The sequence below is a fragment of the Prunus mume genome, linkage group LG3 (assembly GCF_029339155.1).
Source record: "Prunus mume cultivar Tortuosa linkage group LG3, ASM2933915v1, whole genome shotgun sequence".
Classification (NCBI taxonomy): Eukaryota; Viridiplantae; Streptophyta; class Magnoliopsida; order Rosales; family Rosaceae; genus Prunus; species Prunus mume.
In genome coordinates, this window is record NC_142700.1 from 11,193,742 (window position 1) to 11,211,949 (window position 18,208).

At 37.9% G+C, this 18,208-nt stretch overlaps 3 protein-coding genes and 1 long non-coding RNA gene across 6 annotated transcripts; 2 read left to right on the top strand and 2 right to left on the bottom strand.

The window, feature by feature from the left end:
• Window positions 1-234: 234 nt before the first annotated feature.
• LOC103325907 (polyadenylate-binding protein-interacting protein 9-like) lies at window positions 235-7,017 on the bottom strand. Of its 3 annotated transcripts, XM_089048168.1 has the most exons (10): window positions 6,162-7,017; window positions 5,239-5,349; window positions 5,096-5,140; window positions 2,937-3,009; window positions 2,744-2,856; window positions 2,562-2,621; window positions 2,358-2,405; window positions 2,182-2,250; window positions 745-806; window positions 278-655 (listed from the first exon to the last, which is right to left on the bottom strand). In XM_089048168.1, the coding sequence occupies exons 1-10, from the start codon at window positions 6,420-6,422 to the stop codon at window positions 601-603; spliced, it is 897 nt and encodes a 298-aa protein (XP_088904294.1). In that variant the 5' UTR covers window positions 6,423-7,017; the 3' UTR covers window positions 278-600. The 3 variants fall into 3 exon arrangements, with proteins under 3 accessions (XP_088904292.1, XP_088904294.1, XP_088904295.1); XM_089048166.1 differs by lacking the exon at window positions 745-806 and having other exon boundaries at window positions 235-655; window positions 6,162-6,961; XM_089048169.1 differs by lacking the exons at window positions 278-655; window positions 745-806 and adding an exon at window positions 1,689-2,040 and having other exon boundaries at window positions 6,162-6,963.
• A 3,185-nt stretch (window positions 7,018-10,202) lies between these two features.
• Window positions 10,203-11,086, top strand: LOC103325830 (2-hydroxy-palmitic acid dioxygenase MPO1-like). The gene has a single exon (XM_008228019.3). The coding sequence runs from the start codon at window positions 10,335-10,337 to the stop codon at window positions 10,923-10,925; it is 591 nt and encodes a 196-aa protein (XP_008226241.2). The 5' UTR covers window positions 10,203-10,334; the 3' UTR covers window positions 10,926-11,086.
• A 520-nt stretch (window positions 11,087-11,606) lies between these two features.
• On the top strand, window positions 11,607-12,713 carry LOC103325829 (2-hydroxy-palmitic acid dioxygenase MPO1-like). Its single transcript, XM_008228018.3, has one exon. The coding sequence runs from the start codon at window positions 11,951-11,953 to the stop codon at window positions 12,542-12,544; it is 594 nt and encodes a 197-aa protein (XP_008226240.1). The 5' UTR covers window positions 11,607-11,950; the 3' UTR covers window positions 12,545-12,713.
• A 494-nt stretch (window positions 12,714-13,207) lies between these two features.
• On the bottom strand, window positions 13,208-13,980 carry LOC148918735 (uncharacterized). The gene is made up of 2 exons (XR_016125428.1): window positions 13,810-13,980; window positions 13,208-13,342 (listed from the first exon to the last, which is right to left on the bottom strand). It is a non-coding gene; the product is annotated as an uncharacterized LOC148918735 (long non-coding RNA).
• Window positions 13,981-18,208: the final 4,228 nt, after the last annotated feature.

Sequence of the window (18,208 nt, forward strand, 5' to 3'; positions counted from 1 at the left end):
CCAACAATCACAATACACATCTACCTACATCTACATGTGCTGCACGCCTTCATTGAAATGCATAAGCATAATCTAGTTTCAAAACCAGACTAGAAATTCGACCGAAAAAAGAGACTAGAAAACTATGGTTATTGAGTGGCAAAAAGGGAACCTAGAGTTTTGGTGGAAATTCTGTTCCTGGGTTTCCCTAGTCACTCGGTGTTTTACCATCCTAGAATTTCATGCCATGAGGAATTTAACAATGGTGGGGAATTGGTAAACTGCAACATTGCGGCTGTTTATTCAGTAAATACAAATTGGTATTTAAGCTTTCGAGTGCGTGCAGTGTGAGCAGGGACATACTCACAATCATAAACAGAACAGAACTGAACTGAACTAGAACTTTCAAATCAACGACGAGGTTAAAGGTAAGATTGTCAAGATCTAAACCATCTTTTAAAACTTCAACTGAAGCAGGGTCCCAATATTTCAGCCCAGAACACGAACCACTGCGACGGAAAAGATGGAAATACTGAATGGAAAAGATGATTAAACAACAAAGTTCCTCCGAATCGTAAAGCCCTCCAAGCTCCATCCACAGATCTTTTCCGATGGTATTGGTTAATGCAATGGACGAGTAACACGTGGCCGCACAGGTGTCTTTGAAGGACTTACCCTACAGAGATTACAAAATGTACAAGATATTATGGTATTCACTGATTTGAAGAGTTGGGATAAAAACTCATTTTGGATCAGAGACCACACCTGATGGGTTGTGTTCCCAACACCATTCCGCTACAATTCAGTGCAAGTATGGCACTTTCTGCCTGTTCATCAAAGCAAAGAGTAAGCCAACATGATTTTTCAAGAGAACAATCATTTGTCTGGACTGTATTACAGAAACAGATTTTAAATTCCTCAACATATTTTCACTAAACATGTAATGGAATATGACATAATCCTTTATACAGTTCTTGTTATAATAAAATGAAACGATGGACCTCCAGTCAACACAAACATGCACACACGGTATAATCTAAGGAACCAAAAATGGAAAGTATAATTTTCAAGGGCAAACAATTAAGAAGGTACGAAAGAAAATTTGAAGCATCAAGTTTTCTTATATGTCTTCATGATGTCAAATCAGAAGTACGGCAGTCTTCACCCCAAAAAAAAAAAAAAAAAACTGTCAAGCATTTAATATGCGCATGGCCCTTCATAAGCAGATATACTTAAGTTCATCGCACATCACATTTACCTCTTTCCATGTAAATGCAGAAAAAGGAAGTATCCTTGTGACACATAAAAAGGTATAGCTCTTTGTCATTCCATAACAACCTAATGTGCAGAAGTTCTATGGTCACAACTTACATGGAACAATAGTTCAAGATTTTAGAATACATTATCTGAGCTACATTGCAACAAATGCAAGAACAATACACCAAAGTTTTTTTTATTTTTTTTATTTATATATATATATATATTTTTTTTTTCTATATCTTTTTCTTCAATGGGTTGCCTTACACTTGGGAAAATAGAAGATTCTTTATCTTCCAACTGAATGGGATGGAAAAGGGGAGGAAACAATGCCCAATATTGAAACTGAACCTGTCTACATGACACTATGGTAAACATTTTTATTGCATGTATCCTAATTTACTCCCAAGAAAATCTTCACCCCACTTGACTTACACAAGAACAAAAACTACTGAAATGGAACAAGAACCTTTGATAGAGATACCATTCAGACGCTTGTTCCATATGCCATCATTAATTATGCAAATAATACAGTAGGATCAGTAATTCCTAGACTTCAAAGCTATTTACCAAAGTGTACACAGTACAGCCTAGAACAAAATAAATAAACCCAAAAATCAATATAAAAGTTTAAAAAGAAAAACCCTTAATGACAACAAGTGATATTTGCAGGCGCCTAGGACTTAGGCACCATCATAAGGACACCTCTGGAGAGTGCTTCTTTTCAAAATATACACGAGACACTTGGTACTCAAAGTTTGGGATAATTTTGGTGCCAGTAGTATTCCACTTGGGAAGGGAGGGCTTTCAATTGGAAGAGAGCCAGCATTTGATAGAATAATATAGATCAGAGTTAGGGATTAAAAAGAGTCTTTAAACATCATAAGCATATCTTCAAAAAGTTTTGACTCTAGTCGGCAATCAACCTTAATATTGTAAGCTTACCATTGCAAATTCAACAAAAGCTATACGAGTTGAATGCACATGATCCCCCAAAAGCCTCAAACGAGTAACCTTCAAGTAAAAAAATTATCAATATCAAATTAGCTTTCACAACAAACACTATTGACACAAAAAATTATATGTAATAAATAAATAACATGCTTTGGAACTCTTCCTACCTCACCACAAGCTGTTTCAAAGAAATTCTTGACTTCAGCTTGAGAAACCTGCATATACAGTAATATATGGAAGATTCCAGTTATTCAACTGCCATATACATATGTATAAAGGCCTGATGGCCAATCCCACAGGCATCATCTGGGACACAAGGATGCACCGAGGAAACCAAATATCTCATTATGGTAAAACAGGAAAGTATATACCTTCTTATCAATATTTGTACAATATACAGTCCTGCTACACATTTCCCGTTCATCTTCTGACTGCAAATGAAATCATAGAATATTTTATGAAGGCAAAAATCTTCAGAGTGCAACCTTATTGAAACATTAATGCACACACCATTCAGAAAATGAACCCAAAACTTTTAGAGCATTGTTCATACCCTAGGGAGGAATGTAGGGTTCACAGGAAGGATGGCAGTTTTTGAGGGTAAGACCCTAACAGGATAGTACCCCAGCATTGTCCCACCAAGGTTCAAAGCTGCTCTCGCACCATCTGTTGACAAAACTTCCATGTGACATGCAATCATAAAAATGTTACAGAAGCTTGCAGGCCAAAAAGCTAAAAAATCTTACGCTCATCAGCAAACTCCACAAATGCAAAACGGAGTACGGAGTGCGGATCACCACAAATTCGGCAGTCAACAACCTTCAAAGATAAAGATTACAACAAAGTTTAGGAGTGTCATTTAAGATATTAGCCATCGAGGTAAAAAGCAACCACCTTCACATTATCAGAACCTAGTATCCTTGCACAAGAGATGAAGTACATAATTTGCCTTTAACAACAATGCTTATGTGCCTCTCAATGCTTACAAGTATGATAAATCATAATTACTGAAAGGCACATAAACATCGTTCCAAATGCCAAATCCTTAAGGAAAAACATTTAACCACTAACTTTCTTACATTTCACCAAAGATCAAATAATATGAATAATGCGTTAAAAAGAACACAAAAGTCAGATAAGGAAAATTATAAAATGCATGTCATTTGAGTGGGTGAGGGAGGGAAGGGGAGAGGGAGAGACAGAAGCAAAGAGAAACCTTCATTTAGACTATCTTTTATCCTTGTTTTAGTGTAATCCCCATCTTGCTTATGTATACCTTCAAAGTATTGAGTCCATAAATTTAACCTAATTGTCAAGTATACGATATGTAAGTCAAGTCTTCATAGTTGAACTACGTCAAACCAACACATTTTCTACAATTTATTTTTGAACATGCGTGAAAAAACCTGCACGATAGTGAGTGTTGTGGAAGCACCAAATGACAAAAATATGAATTTTTATTTCCAACAATTACTGCTGCACAAGTATAGGTATCTCTTCACATCCGCTGCATGATAGTAAGTATTGGTGTTTCATAGCCTAAACCTTTATAAACGACATGAATGAATTCTACTGGCAATCCCAGAGTATGCGGAAAACCAGAAGGGGAAATTGACTGTTGAATATATAAATCCCATCGTTAACAGCAGTGATCCACTGGAAGCACATTTTTTACCGGAAGAAACATCATAAAAAAACAAGAGATTCACTGGAAGCGCATTTTTGAAATTATATAATCACAGAAGCTTCACAAAACGTTATGGGTTAAAGACTGCAAGAGAAACTGCAACTCATGCAGTATAAAACTAACAGAAAATAAGCTTATAATGTTTGAGAAGTGGAAACGCATACATCAGATAACTGTGAATCTTTTTCTACTATGTTTAAAAGAAAATCTTTATATAATTTAGTATTCACATTATGAGAGCTGTCTTGTCCCAGATACCCAGTTAATAAAAAGCTTTTTCTGACAAACTGATATTGAAATGGAAAATGATAGTAAGTTATTACATTCTTTTTCCTGCACAATATTATCACCCATTTGTAGTCAAAAGGTATTCACGAAAAAAGCCCTAAAAAGCAACACTACTATAATAAACTATAGCTGTTACAATAAATCCTTCTCATGTACTGACATCCATAGCCACAAATCTAAAGAAAACCACTTTCCCTCTTATTGTAGAGATCTTTACCAACCCAGAATGTCCAGAAAATAGTACAATCTCATTTATACAAATTTTAACAGGAAAACAACATGAACTTTGATTCAATAAGAAAACAAAGAAGCCCCTTAAACTTATGAATTTCATTTCTTCATATTTTTATCACACGACTTGATAGAGCACAAAATCATCTGAAAAGAAAGAAGACCTGACATAGAGCTTGATATAGAGCCAACAACAGAACACCAAATACTCTTGGCCAGAAGAGCATCAAAGCAACCCTCAAAACTACCTTCAACCCATGTGTGGATCAAGCCAAGGGTGTCATTTCATATAATTAAATGTTGCATACAAGATACCATAAATAAAATTATTTATGTCCCATACAAGTTCCAATTATATACATTACCAATACACTTAAATGGAAAATTCTAGAGGATAACCACAGGGCATTACCAACACTGCTACAATATACTTCGTCACATGATCTCAGTCCTCATTTTAGAAGCGGACAAACAGAACATGAGAGACTTCATTTCGGGAGGAAAAAGATGATAGCTTACTTTAGGAAAAGAAGAAGTCTTGTTATGGAATTCATGCTCTGTAAGACTAACCAAAAAATTCTAGAGAAAGCAAAGAAACAAAAGGAAGCTCCCAGGTTTGAATTTACAGATATATTGAAACAACACTCTTTCTAAAATCAGAAAACACAAAATGAAATCCGGGAAAGCAAGGTGACTTACTTGTCCGCAACTACTAAATATGGCAGCAAGACGCTCTTCGGTAACCTAAATAAGAAAGAGTGAGTTTTTATAACAGCTATTTGTTTATAATTAGAAGGGACAGAAAACCCAAAATAGGTATCAGTATCTTCCAGTTCACTTACTTGCTGATCAATATCAGAAACATATACTGTTCGTCTAATACTATTTTCCCGCTCAGCTCTGAAAGCTCTCCCACTAAGTCTTCTCTTCCCCTGATTAAAGCTATTTCTTCTCTGAAAAACACAAAAAGTATAAATTACTATGACCAAATACAATGAAGGAAAATAATAACTACATGTGTAGAACGTAATCCATATCTTTTCAAACAAAGTCGTTTCTTACAAAAGAACAGCTTCAGAGGCTCTCAATTGATAAGACGTCCAACAATCAAATCATTACAAGTTCTAACTAATAATAATGATGATGAGAAACACAGTCATGATTGAAAATATGCACCAAACAAAACTCCATGCTGAATAATAAAAGTGATTGCTAAGCGTATCCAGAAAAAAAAATTGCTGACCAAAGGAGCAACCGACTTTCCAACACAAACACACAGCCCATAGAAATCAAACTGAATGTTAACTGAAAATCAAAAGGCTAAACAAAATACATAGAGCTCATTTACTCTCAAGACGAACAAGTGGAAACTCGAACTTCAGATCATGAATTCAGACTACATCAGTAAACAACTAACTTCTGAACAGAAACTATGCATACGGTTACAACTTACAATACTGGAACTATACACCCTTTTCATTTCTATCATAATCAGCAATCACTAAACTATTTTATAATGAATGATCAGCAAGGCAAAAAATGAAATTCAAGAACCTCACTCACCGACAACCTGAACAGCTACCAATTCAACGAAAAACCCAATTCAAATGACATTACATCAAAATTACATCAATTAGAAAAATCCCACAAAGCCCATTTAGCTAAAATCCGAACATAATCAGAAGAAAAACAAAATATAAGTAACAACCCATTATTTAAATAAAACAAAAAAGACAAAAAGGGATCAAAAGAGAGTGATCAGTACCCTTCGATTATTGGCCAGATTATCATTGGCTGAGAGCTTATTGTTATTGACCGCCAAAGAGTTGTCAAAATTGGAATGTTGGTGGTGAGAGTAAGATGAAGGGAAAAACTCTTTGGCTAAAGGGTTCAGCTTGGTGAACATATCCACCAGCTTCTGCACATCAAATTCTGATTTGGAATCGGACATGGGTTTTGACATTGAATCCAAGTTTGAGTTTTTGACAGAGGCTGCCTCACCGGAAATCTCAGCAACCGCAGCCATAGAATCAAAACCCCCCACAGAGATTTTTTTTTTAAAAAGAAGGAAAAAGAAAATAGCAACTACTAGAATTATAAATAGAAATGATATAAGAATGAGAATTCAAGGAGAGAATAAAATTAATAAATTAAACTATTTGTTGCTCTTCTCCTCTGTGTTTGTTGCTGTCCCTCTGTAAGTGAGGGTTTATTAGAGCTTGAGATTTTGGAGCGCAATTGAACAAAAACCAAAAACAAAAAAGATGGAAAATTTAAAGAAACTCTGAGTAGAATAATAAAAATGGTTGAAAAGAGGAATATGGGTTTAGTGGACAATGATCAGAGCTGAGGTGGTGATGGAGATGGAGGTGTTGGGAGGAGCAAACAGTTGGCTTTGGGTTTGGCTTCTTTTGCTAAATGCTCTAACCCTTTTCTCTATATATCTCTCTCTCTCTCTCTCTTTCCTCTATTTTCTTTTTATGGGTTTTTTGGGTTTGGCATTTTGGCTTGGCTTTCAGAGAGAGAGAGTTGAGTGTGTGTATTGAAATGTATGGGGACGTTAAAAATGGTAAGGAAGGCAAAGCTAACGTAAGGTGACTTAAGCAATAACAAAGGCTTTCATCTTGATTTTTGTCTCTCTCTTGCCCTCCATCTCTGACTCTCTGTGCTCTCACATTTTGCAAGTGCAAGAGACATGTTATTCATAATCATAACTACCCCAGAAATTTTTATTTTTTAATTTTTACAATTATAGATAAATATTTTAACTTTTTTTTCCCAAGAGATTTCTAATTGGGTGGTGACAGTAAAAATGTTTTCTTTTTTCATGGCATATATTCATTTTAGTTTTGTTATGTTTGTTTGAGAATATAATAATAAGGCAATGTTCATGTGTATACTTTATATCTTCTGCAAATATTTTTTTGTGCCACAAGGAATAGGTTCTCATTGCCTTTAGGCAATGTGGTTGGTTTGGAGTGTTTTGACTTTTGGTTGTAGGGTTTAGTTTGGAATTAAAGAAGTATGGACCCATGTGGGGGAATTTTATGTGCCACGTGTCAATTTGGTTTCTTTTGGGTATTATACTCCAATTGTATACAACATGTTAATCAATTAATTAATGGACTGTTTAGTTTATAATCCCTACTGTTGGTGATGGTCAAAATTTCATTTTGTAAACTGAATGTATGTCATGACTCATGAGTAGTGAAAATATGAGTGACAATGATGTTGATATCTTATTAAGGTTAGAATTATATATATATATATATATTTTCCTCATTATTCTCTTTTTCTATTGTGTAGTCTTTTTTTTTTTTTTTTTTTGAAATTCTGAAATTGCAATTATAATTCAGCCAAAAAAACCATTAGTTACAAATGGCTAATACAAACTAGCCACAAAGAGTCATTATAATAATGGAGTGATCTGACATCAAAATTAAAAAAATCTAAGGCTCCTCCACTAACGATCACGCATGATCGAAACTAAAAATTTAAATTTTTTCAAAGATAATATTGGGTCAATTGAATTGGGTTAAGTACCAACCACTCTTTTACTCAGCACACCACTTTTGCTTAAAGTTGCAACCACAAGTTTCTCTTCTTTATAACTTTACTTCAATTTTGTTATAAAAAAAAAAAATCAAAGAATATAACTCCCCCCAAGTACGATTACCGTAATTGGCAGTTTCATAAATTTTCTTTTAGACTGGGAACAGCTATTGGAGATACTACTAAAAAGGGAAATTCAAGATCATTTTCAATCTAAACTAGGTGAACATTTAGGGTTAGATAATGGCTATTTTGATTGTATTTAGATGTGAGTAAAACAAGTGAATATCTGTATAAATAGAGGATAACGCAAATTGCAAGTCAATCATTACGATGACATATTTAATTTGTTCCTTTCAAAGGCCTAAGGCCACAAAACAGACCAGGACGAGAATTGAATTTTCATTGCGGGCCATGGAAAAATGAAATTTACCACTATAATAATAAGCTATGAGCCATGGAAGAAAAATTCCCAACTATATTGCCCTAATTTATGAACAAAGTCCATGAAAACCAGCTGCTCGCAGTTTACAACCACAAGCATGAGTTTGGTAGAGCAAATAGAATAACAAATGAAAATGAATGCAGATGTACGAACTCCAAAAATTTCTATTTTTGTTCTGAATTATTGGATAGAGAATTGAGATGAGTCTTTACCATCATTTCCTGAAATTCATGACATAAAGAAAGAAGAATTGCCGAGCATGAGAATCACCTTTCTGTCTTCTTCTGCGAGCAGTTTTGCCTTTTCACTTTCTTAATTCCCACTGATTACTATTCTAATACAATCGTAGGTTTGTTTTGCTTGTTTTGTATGATTAGCATGGGCCAATGGTGAAACATTTGAGCATTTGTGTTTGGACTTTGGACATAAAACTCCAACTAATGTGACATGCAATTATTGTTAAATACTATACAAGTTGAAAATATTAAAATTAAAATTAAAATTAAAAAATGCCAACTATTTCTGATAATTTTTGACAAATGGGCTTCAATCTCAATGCCAAGCAGCACAGGAGAGAAAATCAGACCGTGGAGAGAAATGAATGAGGCCTGAGATTACAGAAAAGGACCCCACTAGGCCCATGGCCCACTGGGCCTACTGGCTTGAGATTATTTATCATGTTACTGGCATATTCTTTGATTCTTAAGATTTTCTTATTATATGATTGGGAAGTTTGCATAAATATCATCTGAATTTTTAGTCATATGCGAGATTATCACTTGAATTTGAATTTCTAATTTTTATTTGTAACCACCTAAACTCTGTAAAGTGTTGGAATTTTCCACCTACATATAACCCCGTTAAAAAATTCTATTAAATCAAGTCATATATGTAAATTCTAACACTTTGCATAGTTCAGGTAGTTACAAGTGAAAATTAAAAGTTTAGATGGTAATCTCGCACATGCCTAAAAGGTCAAGTAATATTTATGCAAAATTCCGTATATGATTTATGGCAAGCTTTTGTATTGGTAGCACTTAATGCACTTGAATATTTGATTTTAGGAGCATTCACATTATTTTATAACTTTAACAATTTATGGTGGTTGTCAATTTATAGCGTTCCCATTTGAGAAAGGTTAGGTTGAGGCTAAACTGAGTCAGACCTTACCTAAAGTTTCTCTATTTTCACATCTTTCGGGTAATACTTGACTGAGTCAAGTGTATTAGTAATAGTAAATGTTGGCGAGAGAGAGAGAGAGAGTTACTTGCAATACATGAGAAAGATTATTTTAAAAAAAAAAAAAAAACCATAATCTATATGTACTTCAATGCAATATTTTGTACAATATTAATTGCAATGCCTTGATTATCTTAGACATAGAAAATTATCAGGTATGTATCAAACAAAACTCAACAGGTCTTGTGTTGGGCTAGCATTGGATGAACAATTTCTTACACAAAAACTAGCAGGTATAAAATGGAATCATTAAAGTTGAGTTTAACAAAAAAGTTGTTTCCACACCTAATGACTCAACGTGACCAGATGAGGGCATGTGCTATACAACCCTTTGGTTTGCCATAGGGACAAGATGATGGTAGGTATAAGTTTGTTTGTTTTTAAATCTATATCCCAATCCAGTCCTTTGCCCAAAAGATTACTTTAATCCATCTCAGTACCGTGCAGTTCAATCCAACTAAAATCCTTCTCCATGAGTCAATACAAGTCGACCATGAAACACATTTTATACCAATTGACCATTGACGCTTGTAAAAGCAATTAATAAAAGAAACTTCAAAGCAGTGCGCAGGAAACTTCACCTCCCCCAGATGTTCTATTTATACCCCCACTTCTTTCAGTTTCCTGTCAAGTCTAGCTTCCCAAGAAAATCTGTCCTTCTTCCCAACAGAAAAAAATTTGGTTTTGCAACAAAAAAATTTCATGGGTAGGTCTGGATTGTTTGATCTTGAGAGGCACTTTGCCTTCTATGGAGCATATCACAGCAACCCTTTTAACATTTTGATACACACTTTCCTTGTGTGGCCTTTGTTCTTCACTTCCGTTCTTCTTTTCCACTTCACACCTTCTGTCTACAGTTTCCCATCTGGGTTTAGTGAGCATGGACTTGAAATGAATTTTGGGTTTGTTTTCACTGTGATGTATGCTCTGTACTATGTTGGCTTGGATAAGAAAGCAGGGTCCTTGGCAGCTTTGCTCTGTTTTGTCAATTGGGTTGGAGCCAGTGTTCTTGGTGGTGAGCTTGGGTTTTCAAAATCATGGAAGGTTGTTCTGATTGGTCAGTTGCTCTCCTGGGCTGGACAGATCATAGGCCATGGGGTTTTTGAGAAAAGAGCTCCTTCAGAAAACTTTGCTGAAGGGCTTCTGATGGGGCCTTACTTTGTGCTGCTTGAGCTTCTTCACTTCGCCTTTGGCTATGAACCTTATCCAGGGTTTTACAAAAGTGTGAATGCAAAGATTGATGCTGATATCGCAGAGTGGAAGGTCGCCAAGAACCAAAAGAAACTCTCTTAATTATCTGAGATGGATTGAGATGAATGTACTGGTTATTTAGTATTAAAATTTTGTCAAATCTCTATGTAGTTTATGAACTTTGGTATTTTGTATGAAAATTTTGTAAAATTACTGTAGTTTCCTTCCTTTATGAACTTTATGAATGTACTGGCTTTCTACCATCAGCTTCTTCTTTTAACCTTTCGGTTTGTTGACAACTAGATCAAATGCAACTTTGCATTTTTAATGGTCTTGCCAGTTGCTTTAGTTTCTTCTTTCTTGGGATGTTTGCTTTCTTTTCTAGATTATCTCTAATGATCTCGTCAGCTTGCTTTGCAAATTAATGCAACTTGCACAAAGGAATCTTGTGTTATTGTCCAAGGTACTGACAATGCATTATTCTTATTAAACGACCGGAAACAAAGGTGCAGTTTTCCTGTACTAATTGCAGAGGACATGACAGCCTATAATATATATTTTGATGCAAAAGTTTGTATAATTTCAATACCTTGATAATTTTCGACATGAAAATTCCCAGGTACGATGTATTTCCTTGTAATTTATTGGCTTTGTAGTACAACTAAATATCATCAAATCCGAGGTTTACTGACACCAAATCACCCAAACCAGAAATTAGGAGGTAGAACATATGATCATTAAAATTGAGTTTAATCAAAGTGTCATTGGTTGCTTCAACTTAAAAGACTTCACATGAATAGGTGGCCAGATCCAATCAATTGTGAGGCATGTGTCCCATGGTGATCCATAAGACCTCTGGTTGCCATAGATACAAGACAATGGTGGGTAGAAATATGTTTGAATATATAGCCCAATCCAATCCTTTCCCATAAAATTAGTTTAACGATATTATAAAAAATGACCACTGACACATTGTCATACAATTAAGAAAGTAGCTAGCAGGAAACTTCACCAGCTGTACTTTTATCTGTACCCAATTTGTTTCATTTGCCAGTCAAGTCTAAATTTCCAGTAAACCCTGTCCTTTTCTTCCAACAAACACAATTCAATTTGGCAAGAAAAGTTTCATGGGGAGGACTGGATTGTTTGATCTTGAAAGGCACTTTGCCTTTTATGGAGCATATCACAGCAACCCAGTTAACATTTTGATACACACTTTCTTTGTGTGGCCATTATTCTTCACTGCTGCTGTTCTTCTCCATTTCACACCTTCTCTCTACAGTTTCCCATCTGGGATTAGTGAACATGGTCTTGAATTGAATTTTGGGTTTGTTCTTAATTTGATGTATGCTGTTTTTTATGTTTGCTTGGATAAGAAAGCAGGGCCCTTGGCAGCTTTGCTCTGCTTTCTCTGTTGGGTTGGAGCCAGTTTTCTTGCCGGTGGACTTGGGTTTTCCAGGTCATGGAAGCTTGTTCTGGCTGCTCAGTTGTTCTGCTGGACTGGACAGTTCATAGGCCATGGGATATTTGAGAAAAGAGCACCAGCTCTTTCAGACAACTTTGTTCAAGCACTTCTAATGGGGCCTTACTTTGTGCTGCTTGAGCTTCTTCAATCAGCCTTTGGCTATGAACCTTATCCAGGTTTCCATGCAAGTGTGCAAAAACAGATTGAAGCTGATATCAAAGAGTGGAAGGCCAAGAACCAAAAGAAACTGAGATGAATGCATTGCTTTAATTTGAATTGATATCTATGAATGTACTGGCTCAAATGCAACTTGCATTTTGTCTTGTCAGATGTCTTGTTTGTGTCTTGGGATGTCTGCTTTTTTTGTTGGATTATTTCTATTGGTCGATCCAGTTCATCTGCAAATGTCTACTATTTTTTTTTTTTTTGGGGTTAGATTATTTCTAATGGTCTATCCAGTTGATCTGCAAATGCAACTTTTAGAAAGGAATCTTTGTTCAAGGTAATGATAAAATATTGTTCTTATTAAAAGACTGGAAAAAAAAGCTGACCAAATCTCAGAAGTACGATTTTCTTGCCACCCCATATCATCTCCAAAAAAGAATCAGTTGAGAAAACTTAATAGGCAAGTTATGGTCCAAAGAATCATTTGCAGGCACGAATGCAAAATCCTTGGTGACATTCTTAGAGATTTGAGCATACTAGCTAAATTCTTATTTTCTTTTTTTTATCGGTCTGGTGATATTTCTTTTTCTAATGTTTGCTCTCTTATTAATTACAAAAAATTTAGTTTAATGATGTGATGTTATGTCACACCTCAAACCCGGGGTTGGTGAAAACCCCGCACCCGGTGCTTGAGAAAAATAAAAATAAAAGTAAAAATAAAAATAAAAATAAAAATAAAAATAAAGCCAAAACATAAAATTTAAAATAAACTTCTATTATAAAAATAGCTCCCAAAATCTTACAACTTTACAATAAATAAACAAAGCTCTACTATTCTCCTCTAATTTAGCCTCAACTTGTTTAGTCCTCGTCTTGCCTACTAATTCATCTGAAAAATTAAACAAGGTGAGGGGTGAGCAACCACCGCTCAGTGAGTAAATTATGTAATATGCCAGTCAAGCAATGCCGTTTTACATACTCTAGAAAATATAATGAAAAGATACACCAATCCAGATCATATCACATCATCCCTTCATATCTCGGTTATCCTTCATAGCATGTAACCAACCACGTGACCCCTATTGGCCTCACTGCCCTATGTCCCTGTGTGGTACATCTATCCCTCGGATACCCCAACATTGAAGTTCTCATATTCCATGAATAATACATACTTCACAAATATTCCAATCAATATATATATATATATATATATAGCGTGAAAGGTTGCACCAAATTAGACATACTTGACTTGAAATAGAGAGATATTTGTAAATAGAACAAATCCATGATAATTCATGATTTTCATATTTTATCACAAAATAAGAACTTTTAGAGCACATTACATAAACCACTCACCTCGACAATGAGAGCCCTTAAAATAAATTGGTAAGACAATCCATTTACTTATCTCGTCCAATATTAAATTTCCTTGTATCTCTCTTTAGTCCTCTCTCTCTCTCACACGTTGCATTTATTTCTTAGTTCTATTCCCTCTACGCTTTTCTGAAGAAGGAAATGAGGATTGAAGAAAACAATAATGGTTGTATTTATAGGACTCCAAGGGCGGTAGCTATGAGATAACTTCAATGCTTTAGGATAATCTCCTTATTTCTTAAAGCTCAAGTAGCTTTTCCTTCACTCTAAGGCCATAGAAGGATAAGAAGAAATACAATGAAGACACGTATTGATGATGACTCAACCATTTAATTCATTAACATCTAATTAGTTTGCAAGTACATAAAACAAGTAGACCATCTAATGCATATTTGATTGACACATGATAACTAGGTGGAGCGTATTAACTCAATTACACAACCATACATGAAATTATAGATAGCTAAGGACAAAATCCAACTACCATTAAATAATATTAATATTAAAAGCAAGTTTTAAGAAAATCATCATTAAAAAAAAAACGGACTCTCACATGTTATGTGGTGGAGAAGGAGTGGGAAAAGCTTCTGTATGAAATGACATCATAATAAAATAGAAAATAAAAGACAAAGTCTAGCAAAATAGGAGAGAACAATGAAATCAAGGTCAACCATAAATTTCTCGCCACCCACAGCTCACACTGTTTCAGGCCATATAAAAAATGAACTACTTCACTTGGATGACAATATGGCTGACTTGTTCAACACATACAAGCCAAAGTTTCTCAAGTGGTCCTCGTACTTGCAAATGTAGAATTTGTCCACATCTGCTAAATCATGATATTTTCTCTTGAGACTTTTCCATACATATCGAGATTGATCCATGCCCTTATCAACCTTGCAACTAGATTATTTAATTCAATGGTTATTGGGAGGTTTTAGGGGCATCTGTTTTGTTGGATAAGAATAATATAATTAATATCCCTTCATTGAAACCCCTTTCCATTCATATTATTTTTACTGTTCTAGGTCATGCCCATTAAGTTGAAGATGTTTCATATTTTCCGTCAACAAACATAAAATTTTAAGTGTAATCGATTGTATATAACATGAGAAAATTTGCTGTGAGGAGGACAGTCGTAACTTGTAGCTTGATGGCAACTAGGAAATTGTTTAATGGTATTTTCAGGAGATTGACTCCCTTGCGAGTGAGTTGCTTTGCAAGTCAGTGCAACTTGCGCGGAAGATTCTTATGTCATGGTTTTGGGAAAAGAAAAATCAACGTATAATTCAGACAAAAAAGGTCATCCCCATGCAACCTCAAGCTAAGAATGCATGTGGTCCTTGGAGGGAATGATTTTCCCCACGAGAATATTCGTCAAAGATTCCTTCGTCTTCTCCGCTCTTTCTCCCGCAAAGCAGATCGGAGAAAGGACCACACCCGGGGTGTTGGCCAAAGGCCTCCGATGCCTAAGTTAGGTAAGGTATTTCAAGGAAAACCGGGTGGCCGGAGCCGTGTGTGGTGGCTGAGCCTTGTGTAAGGGAGAGAAAGAAAGTGGTGGCTAGGGTTTGTGAGAAATGATTTGCAGAGTTTGGTAGGAATTTAGACGTACCTCCACCATTGTGTGTGGCTATGCTTTTATAATGGTCTCGGAGGCTAGGGTTTCAGAGGAATAATTCCGTAGATGGAAGGGAATTATTCCTCCCCTTTATGGAATTGATTTGATCAATTAGGGATTTGATTTATTAGGGTAAATCAAATCCCTAATTGTGGTAGGTATCAAGTCAAATCTTATTTCAATTAGGTAACTCCTCATTTAATTGAGAATCGGGGTAGGAATTAGGAATCAATTCCCAACCCAATTAGGTAGTCTTCAATTTAATTGGGTAACCCCCAATTAAATTGAGTAACTCCCAATTAGGTTGATTAATTCCCAATTAGGTCAAATAATCCCCAAATGGAATGAATTATTTGACCTAGGGTTTTGACTTAATTTGGTTACCACAAATGCCCCCCAGCTTCTGCATGGCGCGCGGTGGCATGTAGGAGATGTGAATTATCTGTTGGGCTGTCCAGCTGAATCGGGCTTCCTTCTTGGATTTGGACTCCTTTTGCAGATTGGGTTCCCAATTGGAGTGAGCCTTTGACTGTTCTTGGAGTTGGGTTCCTAGTAGGAATAGGCTTGCGATTCCTTCTTGACCTAGGATGCCCAACGTGTGTAAATGCATGGCTTCTCTTCACTCTTCTTCACATCGCAAACTTAACTTCTCTACTTTCTAGCTTGAGAGAGATCTTGGAGAATTTGTACTGCTTGTCGAAGAGAGGAGTCGCCGTGCATCCCAAAGTAAGTCGAGCACGTATATTTCTTTTTCTTCGTCTTTTCTTATTTTTTTCGGCGAAGGTTAGTTGGGAGAAGTCCGGCTAGTTGTCATCGTGACATGTGACGGTTAGCGAGGCGGCAGCTGTGGTGGGGCATGTTTGCGCAGATGGACCAGCTGCTGCCTATCATCGCAGGCCTGGGCTGGAGCATGTTGGGCCTCATGCGTTGCATGCCTCGTCAGCTAAGTGGGTATCCAGAGGAAGTTGGTGGTCTGCCCCCTGCCTAGGATATTGAGAGATGGAAGCATAATGGTCCAGACTTGGATGATCTGCTGGCTGGGCAAGATGAGTATTGCTGAGAAGACTCAAGTGAGAGCTGTTTCATCATCATCCGCCAGGGTTAAACATCTTGCTTGTGTAGATAGTAGGAGGGTTGGTGAGTGCCAGGGTCCCCCTTGAGGGACTCCGGGCGTGTTTTGCACATCCCTCATGATGGTTTCCCTTAGGAAGTTGGCGAGTGTCAGGATCCCTCTTGAGGGACTCCGGGCGTGTTCTGCACATCCCTTAGGATGGTTTCCCTTAGGAAGTTGGCGAGTGTCGGGCCCCCTTAAGAGGCTCCGGCGTGTTCTGCACATCCCTTAGGATGGTTTCCCTTAGAAAGTTGGCGAGTGCCGGGCCCCCTTAAGAGGCTCCGGGCGTGTCCTGCACATCCCTTAGGATGGTTTCCCTTAGGAAGTTGGCGAGTGCCAGGGCCCCCCTTAAGAGGCTCCGGGCGTGTCCTGCACATCCCTTAGGATGGTTTCCCTTAGGAAGTTGGCGAGTGCCAGGGCCCCCCTTAAGAGGCTCCGTCGTGTCCTGCACATCCCTTAGGATGGTTTCCCTTAGAAGTTGGCGAGTGCCAGGGGCCCCCTTAAGAGGCTCCGGCGTGTCCTCGCACATCCCTTAGGATGGTTTCTTAGAAGTTGGCGAGTGCCGTGGCCCCTTAAGAGGCTCGGGCATGTCCTGCATATCCCTTAGGAAGTTGGCGGCGCCAGGGCCCCCATTAAGAGGCTCGGGCGTGTCCCGCACATCCCTTAGGATGGTTTCTTAGGAAGTCGGCGAGTGCGTGGCCCCCTTAAGAGGCTCCGGCAGCCGCACATCCCTTAGGATGGCTTGGTCATCGCCTGCGTCTCCGGAAGACGCCGCTTATGGGCAATCGTGTGTCTATCCTCGCCTCCCTTAGGAAACGGATAGGAACTCGGATACTTCCACGAAGGCATGGAGATCTCCTTTTAAGAAATTCTGGCGCACTCGCGTCTCCCTTAGGACGCTTTTACGGGCCGCGCCTCCGAAGGACGCTTGTCGCCGCCTGCGTCTCCCTTAGGACGCCGCTTATGGGCAATCGCGTGTCTATCCCGCTTCCCTTAGGAAACGGATAGGAACTGGATACTTCCGCAGAAGGCATGGAGACCTCCTTTAAGAAATTCTGGCGCACCTGCGCCTTCCTTAGGGACGCTTACGGGCCGCGCCTCCGGCGACGCTTTGGTCGCCGCTGCGTCTCCCTTAGGACGCCGCTTATGGGCAATCGCGTGTCTATCCCGCCTCCCTTAGGAAACGGATAGGAACTCGATACTTCCCGAAGGCATGGAGACCTCCTTTAAGAAATTCTGGCGCACCGCGTCTCCCTTAGACGCTTCTTATGGGCCGCGCCTCCGGGACGCTTGGTCGCCGCCTGCGTCTCCTTAGGACGCTTATGGGCAATCGCGTGTCTATCATGCCTCCCTTAGGAAACGGATAGGAACTCGATACTTCCCGCAGAAGGCATGGAGACCTCCTTTAAGAAATTCTGGCGCACCTGCGTCTCCTTAGGACGCTTACGGGCTGCGTCTCCGGCGACGCTTTGGTCGTCGCCTGCGTCTCCCTTAGGACGCCGCTTATGGGCGATCGATTGTGGTGATCTGCCGCCAATGGATTGTGAGTGTTGTCGCGGGCGACATTGTGGGCAGCCAAACCGGCAGATGATGTTTCTCCAGATGAATCGCTCCACATCGGCTTCTTTAATAGAGGATAGAGCTTCTGCCTC